This window comes from Pinus tabuliformis, chromosome J (assembly GCF_031772625.1).
Source record: "Pinus tabuliformis cultivar Carrire ecotype Pingquan chromosome J, CPIR1, whole genome shotgun sequence".
NCBI lineage: Eukaryota > Viridiplantae > Streptophyta > Pinopsida > Pinales > Pinaceae > Pinus > Pinus tabuliformis.
Window position 1 is genome coordinate 1,100,282,201 of NC_142295.1, and position 20,719 is coordinate 1,100,302,919.

Genomic DNA, 20,719 nt, shown 5'->3' on the forward strand with positions numbered 1-20,719 from the left:
ACAGTGATCCTTTCCTCCCCGTTTCCTCCCTTGAAAAACGTATTCGAAATCTCTTTTGAAAAGTAGTTGCCAACTTATCTAAAACGCAGAAAGTGAGGGGCATTACGATTAAGAAGGTAGTTCACAACTTATCTAAATCTCTTTCAAGAAATAGTTGACTGCTAATCTAAAATGCAGAAAGTGAAGGGCATTACGACATTGCTTAAATAACCAATGAAGGTTATGGGACCATGTAAATCGTCGTCTCTTTTTCCAATTTCAAATACACTCTTCCACTTAAGTACACAAGCACACTCAAATAATTATTAAATATCATCAACCAATTTAAAAATATATATTAATACTTAAATACTTATTAATTATCCATGTTTAAAGATGGACTTTTGACGCGACAGGGATCCTTTCCTCCCCATTTCCTCCCTTTGAAAACGTATTTCGAATATCTTTCCATAAGTAGTTGACAACTGATCTGAAATGCAGAAAGTGACGGCATTACGTCATTACTATCTTAAACATAATTCCAGGTAAATAGTTTTTTGATTGGATTTTGACAATACAATATCTAACATGTGTGATTTTTTGTTATTTAAAATACACTTTTAAATGCATAAATAAATTTTGCACAGTGAAAAACCCATAAAACACTTAATCTTTGCAAATTAAATATCCTGATAAACTTTTGACACGACAGGGATTATTTCCTCCCCATTTCCTCCCTTTAAAAGCGTATTCGAAATATCTTTCCAGTAGTTGACAACTAATCTAAAATGCAGAAAGTGACGGGCATTACGACATTGCTTAAATAAGCAATGACGCTTATGGGAACCATCTAAAATCGTCGTCTCTCTTTTTCCAATTTCCAATACACTCTTCCACTTCAGTCTCTCGGTTGTTAAGATGGAAATAATTATTAAATATCATGAATTGATCATCCATGTTTAAAGATGGACTTTTGACGTGACATTGATCCTTTCCTCCCCGTTTCCTCCCTTTAAAAACGTATTCGAAATCTCTTTCGAAAAGTAGTTGACAACTAATCTAAAATGCAGAAAGTGACGGGCATTACGACATTGCTTAAATAAGCAATGAAGCTTATGGGAACCATCTAAATCGTCGTCTCTCTTTTTCCAATTTCCAATTGTCACAAACCTACCCCTGACATACATATACAACACAAAAAAAAAAAAATATCCGAATATTTTAATCTTGCATACTTAACTTACCATGTTCACGAATTTGCAGCTATAACAAACAATCCACTCGGACTATTAATCTTATTAAAGAATGTTCAGAACTATTTACCAACGTCAAGTACGCATTGGTTATGAAACCTTGGCAACTTTTGAACGTTTTTGGTATGTATGCATCGCATTTGACACATAGGCACCGGATATTAACGCTGGCATTATATGTTGCGACCGGAATATTAATCCGGCGATGAGCTGTTGAGCGGTATTAAATTTATGGACAGGTGTTTTAATGTTTTACAGTGCAGCTGGCCTGCCCTTCCTGCTTGACCATGTGAAGTGGCAGAGCCCCGTACCCTCATTCCCCGCGCCTCAGGTTCCCGCCTCATTTCGACGAAGGAGATCATCCAGTCGAAATCTGAGGGTGGAGGTTTATCGGAGGGTTTTTAGGGTTCGTATTAGTCAGCTTGAGTCTTCATTCAGTTCATTTGGACCTGGTGCCGCTCCCAGGTTTGGCTTGTCTCCTTCGCATACAGGGGATGTCTTCCATGAACTCCTCTGCCAGAATTTATCCGCTACACAGGACTTCGGCTTTCCGGAAATCCTAACCTTGCAGGTGATGGCATTTGTTACAGTAGGTTTTTCCGATTCTCCTGTTATGTCAGTCTTTTAATTCAAGCATCTCCTTCGAATTAGTATGTGTATTAACAGTTCAACTGTTTCTCTGTGCTTGAAGGTGGTTGCTGTGGCAATGAACTCCTCCTATGTGCTGGACGTTGGACCCTCAGCAACCCAACTTTTAACATCGTTTAACGGGTAAGTAATTTCATGCTCGAACTGTTTCCCGGGTGCAATGTTTGGGGTTTTTACCTTTCGACTGGTGCGGTCATGAAATTTATATATACTCGTTCTCGTTGTTTTTATTTGGCTCCAAATTTCCATTTCCTGGCCGATGTAACCCAAGACAGGGTTCTTGAGGCTTGCCTCCGAGGCTGCCTATGATTTTTCTTTTGTAGCCCCAGACTTCGTTGTCTCGGCTGGTTCTGTTGGATTTGTGAGGAACGGTCTGTTCCGTCAATGGGAGATGCCTTGGCAGTTTCCGCGGTTAAATTATCTCAGTTTCCATCTGTTTATTTCTATAACCATTTACAGTGTAATTATTGGTAACGGAGTAGTTGAGACTACGGGATTGGACCGGTCACGGAACATCTCTCTGTTTTTGTTTTATAATGCAAAACATTGTTATTTTTCAAGTTCGCCGTTCTCAGGCATGTTTACTCGACTCTGTAGTTATAAACCCATTCAGGGTTTTTCTGAGCAGTTACTAGTATACTATACTCGCCTCGCCTGAGTGGTTTATATGTGTATATAATGTCAGTTCTGTTATTTTGATACACCGGTTCTCATTTTACTGTGATATTTATAATCAGGCTCTCATATTCTCGGAATATTCTTATATGTGTTCTCTTATTTCTATAGCACAGTGGAACCGCCGTTGTCTTAAGGGAAATAGCAGGTGGTTCTTTTCCTGTTCCGTATTCGGCTGTAATACTTCTTTGAACTGTTAGAATACCATACTATCGATATGCAAGGTTAGTGATAGAAGAGCTTTGTTTACTATTGAAAAGATATGTGCGACTATTTCGACGGTAGAATCCACACCGCTTATTGCGTTTGCTATTCTGGTCTATGGTGAAATATGTATTTTAAACTTGTTTTGTATATGCTTGTTCTACAGTTTATACAGGCTGTCATGTATAATGTAGTCTTGTCTGACCTTCTGAATCTCATTATTGAACATTCACTATACAGTAAATCTTACCAGTTCTGGTAATTTTCGGCTCGGGTCTGATATTTTATTCTCTACTAAAATGTACAGACTTATGGTCGACAAACTGGTTTATTCCTTATATATGTAAAGTAATTCATCGGTGTTCTATATAGGGATATTTGACTTCTATCTTTGAGTTTCTTTTAAGGACCAATATCCATGGCAAAATTACTATATTTTCATCTCGAACAGTTAACATTACCGCATGTAAGTAAGGATAAAAGATAAGTGGTTTTTTTCTCTTTTTTTATTTAGATAATTTCACAGTCTCTCCTACTGTACTTTAGACTTCTGTAACTTGCAGTTAACTGTAACATCATAGATGTATATTCATCAATAAGATAGTTTTCCAGAAAGTTTCCACTTACCTGATCTGCCTGGTTGTAGATGTGTTACAGAGGTTCACCTGTACACCTTGCTGCTCTTGACCACCCAACCATGAGATCCAATGCCGAAACTAGAATCTCCCCCCGAGCTATCTTGCAGGCCCAAAGCCCTCAACAAGATACATGCAACTTGTGCCTGGTTATCTGGTCCTCACCAGACTTAACCAACTTCTTTTTTTTTTTCTCTTCTGTCTGTCCCTACAGCACAGAATTTTTGTCTCTACCTCCCCCTTTTCCCTGGAGGCCTCTCTAGTTAGGGAGGTAGTTTCATACAGTTTTCATAACTGATTTCCTCTTTCAAATCTTCCTTTCAGAAGTTGCCAACATTTCAAGAAATATATATATATTTAATTCACAATAAAATAATATGGTTAGAGTTTAAAAATAGTCTTTCAATTCTAACTTTTTACCACAGTAAAATTCCAATATTACATTTTCCAGGGTCATCACATCTCCCCCTCCTGAGATTGGACATCGTCCCGATGTCTGATTTCCATAAACAATTCCGGGTAAGCCTTTTTAATGAGCTCTTCATCTTCCCAAGTGGCCTCATCAGGTCCATAGTGTTGCCACTGCACTTTAACTTGGGTAATAGCTCGCTTCCGCAGCTGCACTTCTCTCCGGTCGAGGATGTTCAGTGGCTCGACCAGAACCTCGCCTTCCAGTTCGACCTGTATATCCTGCCATTTGATCACATGTTTAGGGTCGTAAATGTATTTTTTTAGTATAGAAACATGGAAAACATTGTGGATTTTAATATGGCTTGGCAGGGCGAGTTGGTAAGCTACTGGCCCCACTCTTGCCAAGACCTGAAAAGGTCCAAAATAACGAGGAGCAAGTTTGGCACAACCGCTCCATTGCAGGGTACTCCTTCTGGCTTGGATCCTCACATAAACATGGTCACCGACCTGATATTCTTTGAACCTTCTTTTCCAATCTGCAAAGCTTTTTTTTCTGTCCTGAGCAGCCTTTAAATTAGTACGCACCCTTTTTACCATGTCCTCCATTTCTTTGAGCATTTCTGGCCCCAATCTTAATTTATCCTCATGTCCACCCTAGCTTGAAGGTGCGCGGAATTTTCGCCCATACAAGACCTCAAAGGGGCTCATTTGTGTTGACGTGTGATAACCGTTATTATATGCGAATTCAACCAAATGTAAATATTCCTCCCATTGGGTTGGTTTCTGCATTACGCATGCTCTTAACATATCCTCCACTACTTGGTTCACTCGTTTTGTTTGACCGTTGGTCTGGGGATGGTAGGTTGTGCTGAAATTCAGCTGTGTTCCCAGTTCGTTAAACAATGCTCTCCAAAAAGTTGACGTGAATTTTACATCACGATCAGATATTATTATCTTCGGAAGTCCATGCAGTTTGAACACATTCTGCATAAAAATATGAGCAATTTGCACAGCCCTATAAGTGGACTGCACAGGTATAAAGTGTGCTGCCTTACTCAGTTTGTCTACCACTACCATAATGGAGTCATTGTTCTTCTTTGTCCGAGGCAATCCAGTTATAAAATCCATAGAAATAGTTTCCCATTTCCACTCCGGAATGGGTAAAGGTTGTAATAGCCCCGCTGGATGCAAATGCTCCGCTTTAATCTGTTGACACTCCAAACACCGTGCTAAGTATTCAGCTACATTCTTTTTCATTCCTGGCCAATAGTACTCTTTTCTAAGTGCGGTGATCATTTTTTGGTACCCCGGATGTCCTGCATAGTGGCTGATGTGAAACTCATCCAAAATCAGATTTTTAAGACTATCCTTATTAGGTACATACAGCCTCTTATTATAATACAGCATTCCAGTATCATCTAATTCATATCCCTGCTGATTTTTCCCGCTAGAAAGTTGCTGTACCTGCTGTTTTATTTGCTGGTATTCAACATCTTGATCTGCTGCTGTTTTTATCATTTCAAACAAGGGATTTTTCCATTTACTGGATGAAATTTCATACAAGCATTGCACCTTCCGACTTAATGCGTCGGCTACACGGTTCTCCTTCCCTTTCAAGTGCTTAATTTCAAAATCAAATCCACTTAGAAAATCCGCCCAGCGGGCTTGCCTCGTATTTAAGGTAGGTTGGCTGAAATAATTTGTCAAACTGTGATGATCCGTTAGCAACAGAAATTTTCTCCCCATGAGATAATGCCGCCACATCTTCAGTGCGTGTATGACGGCTGCCAATTCTAAATCGTAGGCAGAATATTTCTGCTCATGCTCCTTTAGCTTTCTTGATTCGTACGCAATCACTCTTCCTTCCTGCATCAACACACCGCCCACACCCTCCTTACTTGCATCAGTACATACCACGTAATCTTTATTAGGATCAGCTATACTCAAGATGGGTGCGGTGGTGAGTAAATGTTTAAGTTGCTCAAAGCTCCGCTGACACTCTGAGGTCCATTTGAATACCCTTCCTTTTTTCTGTAAGGAGGTGATAGGGTATGCTACCCTTGAGAAACCTTCCACGAATCTTCTATAATAACCAGCTAGCCCCATAAAGGACCTGATGTCTGCCACATCCTTTGGTATGGGCCATTCCATTATAGTCCTTATCTTTTCAGGGTCCACTGCAATCCCCTCTTTTGTGATTATATGGCCTAAGTACTGTATTTCCTCCTTGAAGAAATCACACTTGCTGAACTTAGCATACAACTGGTGTTCTCGGAGAGTTTGTAGCACTAACCTGAGATGTTCCTCGTGCTCCTCCTTAGAATGAGAATATATCAGAATATCATCGATGAATATCAACACAAATTTATCCAAGAACCTATGAAACACACTGTTCATCAAACACATAAAGGTGGCGGGTGCATTGGTCAAGCCAAAAGGTAGCACTACAAACTTGTAGTGCCCATACCGTGTTCTGAAAGCTGTTTTAGCGATATCCTCCTCCTTAATCCTAATCTGGTGATAACTAGATCGCAGATCGATCTTAGAGAACATTGTTTCCCCCTTCACTTGATCGAAAAGTTCATCAATCCGAGGTAAAGGATATTTGTTTTTGATTGTGAGCTTGTTCAACTGACGATAGTCTATACACATTCGAAGAGTTCCGTCTTTTTTCTTGACAAATAACACTGGGGCTCCCCATGGAGATACACTGGGGCGAATATAATTTTTGTCCAGCAGCTCTTGTAATTGCATTTTTAATTCTGTCAATTCAGGTATGCTCATTCTATAAGGTTCCCGCGACACTGGCGCTGCCCCTGGTGTCAATTCGATGGTAAAGTCTATATCTCTTTTAGGTGGCAGCCCGGGTATCTCCTCTGGAAAAACATCCGCAAATTCTTGTATTACGGGAATGTTTTCCAGCGTGGCTGTTTTATCCTTTGAATTTGCATAGCCTACCTGAATGGCATAAATTTGACATCTTTTCTTGATACATTTAGCTAGTTGGGATGCAGTGATCGGCCGGATCTGCACGGGGCGCTTGATCCCTTGCATTTCCTGTTTCTCTCCAAGGTCATCTTTGTAGTAAATGGTTTTCGTTTTGCAGTTTACTAGTGACCAATGTTTCTCTAGCCAATCCATCCCAATCAGAACATCATATGAGCCCAAAGGAAGTACATTCAAATCTGCCACTACTGGCTGCCCTGCTATAGTTAAAGAGCAGTTATTAATTTTTGCTAGGACTCGTCTCTTGGCCCCCGTAGCTAGCTGTACCAGCCATGGATTCTTAAATTTTTCAGGCTGTAACTTACATTGTTCTACTATCTTTGGGCTAATATAACTTAAAGTAGCTCCTGGGTCAATGAGAACAGCTATAGAAAGATTCGAAATTTTACCTTCAAATTCCACCATCGTCGGCTGGTATTCCGCCTGACGATCATCCAGGGCTGCGTTAATCCTTGGTACGCTACGTCCCACATCGCCAACAGTCGAAGCTTCCTGAATCTGGGATATCTGATCAGTTCCTTTCCGCTGCGGGCAATTTTTGACGTAGTGTGGTCCTCCACAACCCCAGCATTGAACTGGAGGTCTGGCCATTCCTTCGCCCTCCAGCCTAACAGGCTGTTCACTCACTCTAGATTCACTGTTTGGCTTAGACCTGAGCGAACCTCTTGGTATAATTCTGTTGTTCTGCCCTTTACTAACTCCCCTACTTCCATTGCTGCGACTTCCTTTACTGTTCCCAACAGTTTTGTTACCTCTTCTTTCGTTCCATCTTTTATTTGGAGCATCTCCTTTCTGCTTATTCTGCTGGTAACAGATTCTAGCCTTGCGGATAGCTTCATCCATCATCCTAGGATTATCAAACTCGATCCTTTCCCTTATGTATAGGGGTAAACTACTAACAAATCTTTGCACCTTGGCTTTTTCTTCTTTAATATAGGGCACATAGCGAAGCAGGGAGGTAAAACGGTTGATAAACTCGTCCATAGTCTGCTGTCCCAACCGTAAATCGTGGAATTCCCTTGCCTTTTCATCATAGAAGCGCTCGGTCAGATATCTTTCTTTGAAGTATTTCTGAAACTTCTCCCATGTTATGGTCCATTCGCTTACCCCCTTGACGATCTTAACTTCCTCCCACCACAGGGTTGCTTTACCTTGTAACTGGAAGATGGCCAATCGTGCCTTCAGGTTGTGGTCATATTCATACAACTGAAAATACTTGTTCATGTTAATTAACCATGCTTCAGCCGCTTCTTCCTGTTCCCCATCAAAATGTGGGGGTTTAATTTTTCGAAATTCTCCCTGTAGCTCCACTCGCTGACGTTTTGAAGTCTGTTGTTCAGATACATTATCAGAATGATCCTCCCTTTCTTCTGACTTTTCAGGTTCAGTTTGATAATTTCGTTCTTCTGTCGTCCTCTGCTGTTCCGCACTGGGATGAGCTAGTGGTGGGTTCTGTCTGTCCGACAAACTCTTCAGAATTCTCTCTTGTTCCACCGTCAGTCGTGCATTATCCTCTCGTAATCGTGCCATCTCATTCTTCAGTTCCTGAACCGTCTCTAATATTGCAAGGTTTGTGCTACGTGTCTCCTCGCCAAGCTGTACCCACAACTCTGGGTTATCCTGAGGATTTACTGCAGGTTCCTGACCTGCTATCGATCTGTGCGGAGCACTGCCAGCTCTCTGCATTTTCACGATTACTGTCTATTGTCTATATGTTGTTGCTTCCTCTATCTTGTCCTAAGAAATGAAACCAGAAGAGGAGTTAATTATATTAGTTGTCCTTCTTATAAATATAATACGATAGTTAACTGTACATTGCTGGTTTTTTTTTCCAGTTTAAACCTCTTTACATGTTCTTCCAGAGGTCACAGTATTGTAACCTTGCTCTGATACCAATTTGTCACGAACCTACCCCTGACATACATATACAACATAAAAAAAAAAATATCCGAATATTTTAACCTTGCATACTTAACTTACCATGTTCACGAATTTGCACGTACCTGCTATGACAAACAATCCACTCGGACTATTAATCTTATTAAAGAATGTTCAGAACTATTTACCAACGTCAAGTACGCATTGGTTATGAAACCTTGGCAACTTTTGAACGTTTTTGGTATGTATGCATCGCATTTGACACATAGGCACCGGATATTAACGCTGGCATTATATGTTGCGACCGGAATATTAATCCGGCGATGAGCTGTTGAGTGGTATTAAATTTATGGACAGGTGTTTTAATGTTTTTACAGTGCAGCTGGCATGCCCTTCCTGCTTGACCATGTGAAGTGGCAGAGCCCCATACCCTCATTCCCCGCGCCTCAGGTTCCCGCCTCATTTCGACGAAGGAGATCATCCGGTCGAAATCTGAGGGTGGAGGTTTATCGGAGGGTTTTTAGGGTTCGTATTAGTCGGCTTGAGTCTTCATTCAGTTCATTTGGACCTGGTGCCGCTCCCAGGTTTGGCTTGTCTCCTTCGCGTATAGGGGATGTCTTCCGTGAACTCCTCTGCCAGAATTTATCCGCTACACAGGACTTCGGCTTTCCGGAAATCCTAACCTTGCAGGTGATGGAATTTGTTACAGTAGGTTTTTCCGATTCTCCTGTTATGTCAGTCTTTTAATTCAAGCATCTCCTTCGAATTAGTATGTGCATTAACAGTTCAACTGTTTCTCTGTGCTTGAAGGTGGTTGCTGTGGCAATGAACTCCTCCTATGTGCCGGACGTTGGACCCTCAACAACCCAACTTTTAACACCGTTTAACGGGTAAGTAATTTCATGCTCGAACTGTTTCCTGGGTGCAATGTTTGGGGTTTTTACCTTTCGACTGGTGCAGTCATGAAATTTATATATACTCATTCTCGTTGTTTTTATTTGGCTCCAGATTTCCATTTCCTGGCCGATGTAACCCAAGACAGGGTTCTTGAGGCTTGCCTCCGAGGCTGCCTATGATTTTTCTTTTGTAGCCCCAGACTTCGTTGTCTCGGCCGGTTCTGTTGGATTTGTGAGGAACGGTCTGTTCCGTCAACGGGAGATGCCTTGGCAGTTTCCGCGGTTAAATTATCTCAGTTTCCATCTGTTTATTTCTATAACCATTTACAGTGTAATTATTGGTAACAGAGTAGTTGAGACTACGGGATTGGATCGATCACAGAACATATCTCTGTTTTTGTTTTATAATGCAAAACATTGTTATTTCTCAAGTTCGCCGTTATCAGGCATGTTTACTTGACTCTGTAGTTATAAACCCGTTCAGGATTTTTCTGAGCAGTTACTAGTATACTATACTCGCCTCGCCTGAGTGGTTTATATGTATATATAATGTTAGTTCTGTTATTTTGATACACCGGTTCTCATTTTACTGTGATATTTATAATCAGGCTCTCATATTCTCGGAATATTCTTATATGCATTCTCTTATTTCTATAGCACAGTGGAACCGTCGTTGTCTTAAGGGAAATAGCAGGTGGTTCTTTCCTATTCCGTATTCGGCTGTAATACTTCTTTGAACTATTAGAATACCATACTATCCATATGCAAGGTTAGTGATAGAAGAGCTTTGTTTACTGTTGAAAAGATATGTGCGACTATTTCGACGGTAGAATCCACACCGCTTATTGCGTTTGCTATTCTGGTCTATGGTGAAATATGTATTTTAAACTTGTTTTGTATATGCTTGTTCTACAGTTTATACAGGCTGTCATGTATAATGTAGTCTTGTCTGACCTTCTGAATCTCATTATTGAACATTCACTATACAGTAAATCTTACCAGTTCTAGTAATTTTCGGCTCGCGTCTGATATTTTATTCCTTATTAAAATGTACAGACTTATGTTCGACAAACTGGTTTATTCCTTATATATGTAAAGTAATTCACAGTGTTCTGTATAGGGATATTTGACTTCTATCTTTGAGTTTCTTTTAAGGACCAATATCCATGGCAAAATTACTATATTTTCATCTCGAACAGTTAACATTACCGCATGTAAGTAAGGATAAAAGATAAGTGGTTTTTTTCTCTTTTTTTATTTAGATAATTTCACAGTCTCTCCTGCTGTACTTTAGACTTCTGTAACTTGCAGTTAACTGAAACATCATAGATGTATATTCATCAATAAGATAGTTTTCCAGAAAGTTTCCACTTACCTGATCCGCCTGGTTGTAGATGTGTTACAGAGGTTCACCTGTACACCTTGCTGCTCTTGACCACCCAACCATGAGATCCAATGCCGAAACTGGAATCTCCCCCCGAGCTATCTTGCAGGCCCAAAGCCCTCAACAAGATACATGCAACTTGTGCCTGGTTATCTGGTCCTCACTAGACTTAACCAGCTTTTTTTTTTCTCTTCTGTTTGTCCCTACAGCACAGAATTTTTGTCTCTACCTCCCCCTTTTCCTTGGAGGCCTCTCCAGTTAGGGAGGTAGTTTCATATAGTTTTCATAACTGATTTCCTCTTTCAAATCTTCCTTTCAGAAGTTGCCAACATTTCAAGAAATATATATATATATATATATATATATATATTTATTTATTTATTTCACAATAAAATAATATGGTTAGAGTTTAAAAACAGTCTTTCAATTCTAACTTTTTACCACAGTAAAATTCCAATGTTACATTTTCCAGGGTCATCACACCAATACACTCTTCCCATTTAAAATATATATTAATACTTAAATACTCATTAATTATCCATGTTTAAAGATGGACTTTTGACGCGACAGGGATCCTTTCCTCCCCGTTTCCTCCCTTTAAAAACGTATTCAGAAAGTGACACTTAATCTAAAATGCAGAAAGTGACGGGCATTACGACACTGCTTAAATAAGCAATGAAGTCAAAATTAAATAACCTATTAAGTCAAAATTAAATAATAAAGAATCAATGAAGTAGGAATAAACAACTAACCAAAGGAAGTAAATCAAGATCAAAACTAATAAATAAATTAAGAATTAAAAAGTTAAAATAATTAAGAGATAAGTACATAATTAAAGCCATTGTTTTTTTTTTAATATAAAGAAAAAGCTAAAGAACAATTTCAAAATATATATATATATAAAAATAGATTAGAATAAATATACTAAACCCATAAGAATAACCATAAATATTTATGAACACCCCCACACACATATATATAACTAAAATCAAACCAATTAGAGAGGAAAAAGGTACTCAATAGAAGGTTATAAACGAAAGAAGTATAAAGAAAATAAGAATTAATAGTAACTAGATTAACTAAAAGGAGAGTAAGGTTATAAGAATTATAAAATAAAATAAACTATATAACATGAATTAAAATATTTGGGTGATAGAAATGATCAATCTTTGTAATGACCTGTGCCTCTTCAATGCAAATGTGATGTTTTATCTTTTCTGCCAAAGCTAAGGGGCATGTCCTCCCATGTTTTATGTTAGCTTCTTGCTCATTTCACCAATGTAGAGTGCCCAACAAGAACATAGGATTACATAAAAAACTTTCATATTCTTAGGGTCCACTGGATCTTTTATAGATCTTAAGGAGCTTCTAATGGTGTTAAGGGGCATAAAGGTAGAGAGAACCTTATGTTTCCTCATGATCTTAGCAATCTTGTCTATGGTCCCTTGAATAAATGGAAGATATACCCCTAAATTCCACCTTTAGAAGATTTTTTAATCATACGACCTTTACTATTAAATTGTTATCATTATAATTTCCAAAAAAATATATAATGTTATTTTCACAAAACTAAATACAAATATTTTTATTAATGAAATAATTCAATTTACTTTAAATTCAATTTTGTTATTTAAAATCAGTCTCTCCCATCTCAAATATTTTTAGGTGTAGGATTCAAAGTTCCAAAAGTTTTTTCCCATACATTTTTCATGATTTAAATCATAAATTTGATATTGATTTTAGATTTAATCATAACTTTACTCAATATCATTGAATAACCTTTCATTATTAAAATTATAAATTTGATTTCCATTTTAAAATTAATCGTCACTTTAGTCAATATCATTGAATAATATTGACTCTCTTAATTTTAAAATTGATTATAACTTTAATAATATAATTTGATTTTCATTTTAAAATTAATCATCACTTTAGTCAATATCATTGAATAATATTGACCCTCTTAATTTTAAAATTGATTATAACTTTAATATTAGCTAAAATTATAGTGTGCTTAAATTAAGAATCAAAATCATGATTTTAATTATTAAAAATGTGTAAGGAAAAAGTCTTTTAAATTTTGAATTTATTAATATTAAAAAAGATTAGATTTATAATAGGATTAATTTATTTTAAATTTAATCATAATTAAATTTAACTTTTTTGAAAAATAATTATATTTTGAAGATAGAAATAAAATTAAAGGAAATGCTAATATTTTAATTTGAATAGTTAATTTTTATTTTATTTTATTTTTAAATTAAAATAAATTAATCTTTTTAATATGGTAGATGAAAAATGATTTGAAATTTATGTATATGTTTCTTATTGTGTCAAATTGTAGAAACTTCAAATGAAAAATTGTGTGTTTTAGGTATATTTCTCAAAGGTAAATATATGACATTCTTTTTATTCTTTGATTCCAAAAATACCATTTAGTAAATATTATGATTTTTATTTTTTGCAAAATAATTAGTCTATTAATTCAAACAATGGTAATTGATTAAAAACAAAATAAAATTTTTTCTTTCTCATTCATATATATATAACAACAATTTTTTTTTCAAAAATAAAATAATGTAATAAAATATTTTAGTACATATAAATTATAATATAAGTCTAAATAATATTTATAAATATTTATAAATCCAAGTAAATAGAGTATGCAATAAATGTAAATAGACTAAATAAGTGGTGAAGGCAAGTATAAAGATTTGCATATGGAATCCCTAAAAAAATATCAGGCAAAAGCATTTATAGATTTAAATTGTAAGAGGAAAGTTGATTCAAATTAAAATTGCTTTTTTTTACAAAATCCGTCACAATATTTAATTCAAAATACTTTTTTTGGTAACCTATCACAAGGAGTGCCTTAACAGTGCACCCATTCACCATCAATCCAAAACCCCATAAAAAATTCAGAATACTTATTATTAAAATACAATTTTAACATTTAATTTAGTAAAATAATTTTTTTAATATTTTATATAATAAACTAATTTATGGTATAAAAAAATATATATTTTTAATTATTATAATTATAAATATTAAAGTTATTGAGTGGGGAAAAGGAACTGAATCCTCCCACCTAGATGTATATATAATTCCCAACATATATTAATGACATTGACCTCTATATATATGGAAAATAAATATATATAAACTGAATCCTCCCACCCAGATATATATATAATTCCCACATATATTAAAGACATATTAAAGACATTGACCGTGTATATATATATATATATATTTGGTGGAAAATAAATATATATAGACACACTTACCTGTGGAAAATATATATATATATATATATATATATGTCTATGTCTATGTCTATGCGCGTGGGCAGAAAACTATCGAGAGCACTTCAATTTTGGGACGTATTCCATTGTACCTGTTACAGAAATGGATGGCCAGACAAAATCGCGGAGTGTACTTTTGGATGTAATCCCTTCACGACCCGAAGATGGTTTTTGGAATTCGGTTTCTCCATCTGAACCGCAGATGGAAAGATCTATGATACCTTCACAATCCAGATATGGTTGTCGTGAATTGGTTTATCCATGCGGACAGCAGATGGAGAGATCCGAGGCACAGGAGGCCGCGGGCTGCAGTGACAAGGCGACATTTCCGGAGACAAAAATAAGTTTGTTTGCCCTCAGGCTTGCCATTCTGGAGAAGGCAGCCAGCGGGCTCGGAAAGTTGGCCTTCATCTGGGCCACCGCCGTCCTCCTTGGAGGCTTCGCATCATCTTTAGAAACGGTGGACTTCTGGGTGGTCACCATAATATTGTTCATAGAAGGTGCTCGGATCTTCAGCCGAAGTCAAGAGGTGGAGTGGCACCGAGAGACAATGCTAATATCCATGGCAACTCTTAACGAGGAAGCTAAACGGCTATGTAGCGGGTTCTGCAAATTCTTCATATGCTTGAACTCGGAAAACAGCAAAGAAGTTACAGGGTTCCATCAGGATGCTACTTGGTCAATGTCAAAGGTCTGGTTGCTTTTCTTGCTGCAATTGTTGTCCGCTTTGACATGCGTTGGCTTGTCTTTGTATCGGTTAGTAACGCAGCAATACTGCAATGGAGATTCAGGTAGTGATACCAAGAATCTGAAACCAGCTCTCAAAGTTTTCTATGGCCTGTCGTCGGCCGAATCGTTTCTAATTCTTCTGGAGAAGGCCTATTGGCTGTGGAAGATCATTGCAGGGAAATTGCTGACGGAGGTTAGCCGTGAACATGGCTTCAACGATCCTGAGCTCGCCATCGTCCGATGTTTTCTCTACGACACGTATTGGCGGTGCGTCAATGGTAGCATTTTCGACGGTTTGAAGATGCATTTTGTTTCGCACAGCGTAGAGTTGCTGCTCTCCTGCAGTGGCGATGGACAGCTAATGGGTGCGCGAGTGCTGTCCGCGCTTGCAAGCAATGAGAAGTTTGCAGAAAAAACTTTGAGGACAATCGGAACCATGAGAGAAGTGGTTGAGAGACTGATCAACATGCTGAATTTCAAGAATGATAACGAGGAGGAGATTCGAAAAGCGGCTGCACAAATCATCTCCAAATTGGTGGAAAATAAGCGGAATTGCATTCGGGTGACGGCCATCACTGGGTTCGTGGAATCCATAGCCTCTCTACTTTACTCAAACGACTCAAATCCGGGAGGCTTTGTCTCGCTGGGGCTGACCATACTGAAAAAGTTAGCAGAAGAGCGTTCCAACCGCCATAAACTCAATAGCACCAGAGGACTACTTCCTAAAATTATATCACTCACGAACTTAAAACCCAGCAAGCTGCAATTCGAACCCAACGCGCTCCAACTCCAAATCGAGAGGAACCAAATCGAAAGGGACGCGGAGAACCCATTCGCAATCGAGACGTCAGAGCTCGCTCTGCAAATCGTAAAAAGGCTGGCAAGCACCACAGGCTCGACAGGAAAGGACCTGAGGAAAAGAATCCGGCAGATAGTCTTCGCCATAAGCAATTTAAGAAACGTTCTTCACTACACTGAAATAAATCTGCGAATCCTGGCTATCGAGACGTTGACAAGTCTCGCTCGCGAACAGGAGGGCCGTGAGAGCATCGGCGGTACAGGCGGAGTTCTGGGTATTCTCTTCTCTTTCTTTTTGATGGAGACAATTAATAATAACGATGAAAATGAGAAACTTGTGAAGACCGCAGGAGAAGCTCTGGGTTTTCTTTCACTGGAGACTAATCACAACTATAAAATAATGATGAATATTAGGCTGGACGGTCACCCGAATTTAATCGCAACCCTGATCTCCGTGCTGAACGACACCGTTAAAGGTATTCATGCAGCAAGAATTCTTAGGCATCTGCTTGCATACGCAGAGGAAGATGCCATTAAAGTGAGAGAAATCACTGCACTGCAAGCACTGGTAGAAAATTGTATTCTATTCTTAACCTTTTGTTTGAAAATTGAAGTCTTAACCTTTCGTTTGAAAATTGAAGTCTTGCTTTGTAGTTTGATCTGAAAACAATTTCATGGAATCATTTAACTTCTTTGTGATATTTTCTCAGGTTCTGAAGTTTGTGAAGGAGGAACATTCATGCAACCATCAGAAGGTAGCCATAAGTTTGAGGGAGAAACATTCATGTGACTATGAGGAAGCGGCCATAAGATGCGAGAATCAGGAAGCAGCCATAGGACTGGCTGCTCGGTGCTTCACCAAATGGAATTTCGATCCTGAGATCAAAGAATTGAGTGGCGTCACAGAGAAACTGTTGCTTAAACTGGTGGAGGTTTTCCAGACTCACCGATATCCATTGAAGATGGTTCCGCATGTCAGGAGATTTAGCATAGAGCTTCTGATAGCTGTTATGGAGAGAGACAAAGGTGCATTAGAGAAGAGATCAGAATTGGTGGGGGCTTTAGAGGAGGCTTTGCAGGGCGTGATGGAGACGACGTCGGACGTGGAAAATTACAGTTTCTGCTCCGGCAGTAAGGGGTTGAGCAGGCACAGCACGCCCATTCGATCCCTCGCACAGTCTGCCTTGGAATTGCTTCGTAACTAATACATAGATGTACAAGTCTCTGGTCAGTCGGGTCGCGACTAAAGAGAGAGATGTAAAATCAGAAAGTGTGATACTGTCATATGTTGTCGTGAGTGAGTCGATCGGGTTGTGGTTCGTGTTGAACGTTAAATTGATTTTCAGTGGATCTTGGGTTGCCGTCAGGATGTATTTTCGTGACAATTTAGTTGACAGAGTAGAATATTTGATTAGTCTAGGTTGAGAAGTTTCATTTTATTACTGTTTTAGATATATTTTAAATATGAAAAAAATTTGTGATTTTTTTTGGGTAGATTTTAAATTAAGATAGATTTAAGTTAGTTTAATATATATGAGGCTGATATTAAAATGTTTTATGTATAATTAAAAATTTCTACATTCAGAATTAGATGACAGACTAAAGAAAGAATGTCATCTAAAGAAAGAAAGATATAAAATTATTGTTTTGTAGATCTTAAATTAAGATAGATTTAAGCTAATATAATATATATACAATTGATATTAAAATGTTTTATGTATAATTAAAAATTTCTACATTCAGAATTAGATGACAGATTAAAGAAAGAAAGATATAAAATTATTGTTTTGTAGATCTTAAATTAAGATAGATTTAAGCTAATATAATATATATACAATTGATATTAAAATGTTTTATGTATAATTAAAAATTTCTACATTCAGAATTAGATGACAGACTAAAGAAAGAAAGATATAAAATTATTGTTTTGTAGATCTTAAATTAAGATAGATTTAAGCTAATATAATATATATACAATTGATATTGAAATATTTTATGTATAATTAAAAATTTCTACATTCAGAATTAAATGTCATGCTAAAGAAAAAAATATAAAATTAATATTAAAATATTTTAGGTATAATTTAAAATTTCTACATACATTCAAAATTAGATGACCTATTAAGAAAGATATTTATTTGTTGATAGATTTTAAATTAAGATAGATTTAAGTTAGTATAATATATATGGTTCATATTAAAATATTTTATGTATAATTAAAAATTTTTATGCTCAAAATTAAATGAGACTTAAAAAAGATATAAAGTTATCTTTTTGTAGATCTTAAATTAAGATAGCTTTAAATTAGTATAATATATACAGTTGATATTGAAATATTTTATATATAATTAAAAATTTCTACATTCAAAATTAGATAACAAACTAAAGAAAAAAAATATAAAATTAATATTAAAATATTTTATGTATAATTAAATTAATATTAAAATATTTTATGTATAATTAAATTTCTAGACCGACTAAAAAAGAAAGATATAAAATCAGAGAGTGTGATACTGTCATATGTTGTCCTGAGTCGATCGGGCTATGGTTCGAGTGCAGCGTTAAATCGATTTTCACTGAATCTTGGGTTGCTGTGAGGATGTATGCCTGTGACAATTTAGTTGTTTAAGCAATTGTAATTTTATTATATGGATCGCCCGGATGTATTCCTGTGACAATTTAGTTGACGGAGTATAATGTTGGATTAGTTTAAGGAGTTGTAATTTTATTATATTAATATTATCTATGGTAAAATCATTTGTGTTTGGTTTATTAATGATATTATTTTTTGTTACGGTATATTAAGGAAAAAAAATGAATTTATTAGTTTATTAATGATATTATTTTTCGTTATGGTATATTAGGTCAGAAAAAAATGAATTAATTAGTTGTCAAAAAAATTAATTTAAAATTTTTGTTTTTGATTAAAATAATAATAATAAGATTAGTTTTATTTTTCATTTATCATTAAATTTGATTTATTATTTGATTTTAATTAATTAAAAAATTGTTTATTAATTAATAATAATTTTTTAATCAAAATTAGTTGTAATATTTTAATGGTCAGAAAATATTTCTTTTTATTTATTTAATCTAGTGCCATGATCTGGTTCTTTATCTTATAGTGAACATAGTTCGAAAAACGTCCACTTAAAGTTTCTTTATGTGATTTTTACTAAAATATCTCTCAACATTGATAATATGGATGTTCACAACTGCCCACTCAAAGTTTCTTTATGTGATTCTTACTGAAATATCTCTCAACATTCATAATCACATAATCCTGAATTCAAGAATTAATTTATTATTAATACATTTTTAAAATAAAAATATTAAGAAGATAAAAGTGAATTAATTGGTTGTTAATAAATTTTTAAAATAAAAAATATAATTATTGTTGATAGATATATTTATTTCCGATTAAGATTTTCATAATTTTAGTTTAATTATTAATAATTATAATTGAATAATAAGCAAATGTATGTGTTATGATGTTTATTATGGATTAATGTATTTAATTTAATTTTTATGTTAAAATAGAGTAAATCTCCATAGCTAAAAATATATTAATTATTTTTATAATTAACCACAATAATAATTTAAACTAAACTTATAATTTAGTTGGCTTTTATATTTCTTAATTTTAAAAAAATTGGATGGATTATATGTATATGTTTTAATTCTTGGTATGGATTCATGGCTATAAAAATTTACAAACCATTAACTTACATAGTTTCATTGTTTAATAAATATGATTGAGCTATTTAATTTATATTTACTATGAAATTGATTATAATGAATATTTTTTTATTTTAACATATAATTTTACGATAAAATAAAGTTTTTATTTAAAATAATATATATATATATATATATATATATATATATATATATATATATATATATTATATAATTGATGTTTTAAATTAAATAAAATTAATAATTTTAAAACATGTGTTTTGATGTTTATTGTAGATATTTTAAAATAAAGTTATAATTTAATTTGTTTTCATATTTTTTTATTTTAAAAAGAGTGAATGGATTATAAATATGTGTTTTGATGCTTGTTATAGATTGATATCTATTACTATTTATAACCCATTAATTTATATGATTTTACTATTTAGTAAATATAACTAATTTTACTAATTTATAATTACTATGAAAATGATTAGAATAAATATTTGTTATTTTATTTTAAATAATTTTAAGATAAAATAAAAAATTTATTTAAATTAATTTTATTTTATATAAAGTTTTTATATAATATTTTTAAATATAAAATTCTTTTATTTTTTATTATTTTTTTTCATCTCAATCTTAATACTTTATATATATATATATTTGGTATGGGTTTATGTTGGAGTAATACTTTATTTTTTTATATCATTTAAAATATTTTTATTTTAAATTTAGAATTAATAATTTTGGTATAATATTTTAATTTTAATTTTTAAGATGAGTTATATTTTTTTTATCACTTGATTACTTAATAATTTATAATTAAAGTTGTTTTTTTTTCTTCTAAATTTAATTTTCTTTTATTCGAATTTTTTTGAATTATAATTTTTTGAAATTTAATTATAATAGTGTTTTTTTGGTATGAATATTTAGTAGAGTTATTTTTTACTAATGTTTTTATGAACACAATAAGTCAATTATGGTTACTAATTGTTAATTTTGTCGAGTTATTTAGATGACCTATAATCCAAACACAATTATCTTTTGAATGGTGTAGACATAATCAAGTAGTTCTTTTATTGCATTTGTATCTCTTGAACTTGCACAACTTGTTTGAACAAATGCAATATACACTCACAATCACATGGTTTTGGGTAATAAAACATACTTTCTACTCTTAAATGATAACCATATTTCAACATTATAAGATATGTGTCTACCTTCATTCACATGTAGA

At 34.8% G+C, this 20,719-nt stretch overlaps 2 protein-coding genes across 2 annotated transcripts; both read left to right on the forward strand.

The window, feature by feature from the left end:
- Nucleotides 1-1,439: 1,439 nt before the first annotated feature.
- LOC149230885 (uncharacterized) lies at nucleotides 1,440-3,021 on the forward strand. The gene is made up of 4 exons (XM_089381447.1): nucleotides 1,440-1,803; nucleotides 1,924-2,003; nucleotides 2,672-2,732; nucleotides 2,926-3,021. Exons 1-4 carry the CDS (start codon nucleotides 1,480-1,482, stop codon nucleotides 3,019-3,021), a joined length of 561 nt encoding a protein of 186 aa, XP_089237573.1. The 5' UTR covers nucleotides 1,440-1,479.
- Nucleotides 3,022-14,377: 11,356 nt separating this feature from the next.
- Nucleotides 14,378-17,006, forward strand: LOC149230886 (uncharacterized). The gene is made up of 2 exons (XM_089381448.1): nucleotides 14,378-16,369; nucleotides 16,512-17,006. The coding sequence occupies exons 1-2, from the start codon at nucleotides 14,378-14,380 to the stop codon at nucleotides 17,004-17,006; spliced, it is 2,487 nt and encodes an 828-aa protein (XP_089237574.1).
- The last annotated feature ends 3,713 nt before the right edge of the window (nucleotides 17,007-20,719 follow it).

Coding starts and splice junctions, on each gene's coding strand:
- LOC149230886 (XM_089381448.1), top strand. CDS start 14,378: ATGGATGGCCAGACAAAATCGCGGAGTGTACTTTTGGATGTAATCCCT. Junction 16,370..16,511: donor TCACTGCACTGCAAGCACTG/GTAGAAAATTGT, acceptor ATATTTTCTCAG/GTTCTGAAGTTTGTGAAGGA.
- LOC149230885 (XM_089381447.1), top strand. CDS start 1,480: ATGTTTTACAGTGCAGCTGGCCTGCCCTTCCTGCTTGACCATGTGAAG. Junction 1,804..1,923: donor CGGAAATCCTAACCTTGCAG/GTGATGGCATTT, acceptor CTGTGCTTGAAG/GTGGTTGCTGTGGCAATGAA. Junction 2,733..2,925: donor TTCCTGTTCCGTATTCGGCT/GTAATACTTCTT, acceptor CTTGTTCTACAG/TTTATACAGGCTGTCATGTA.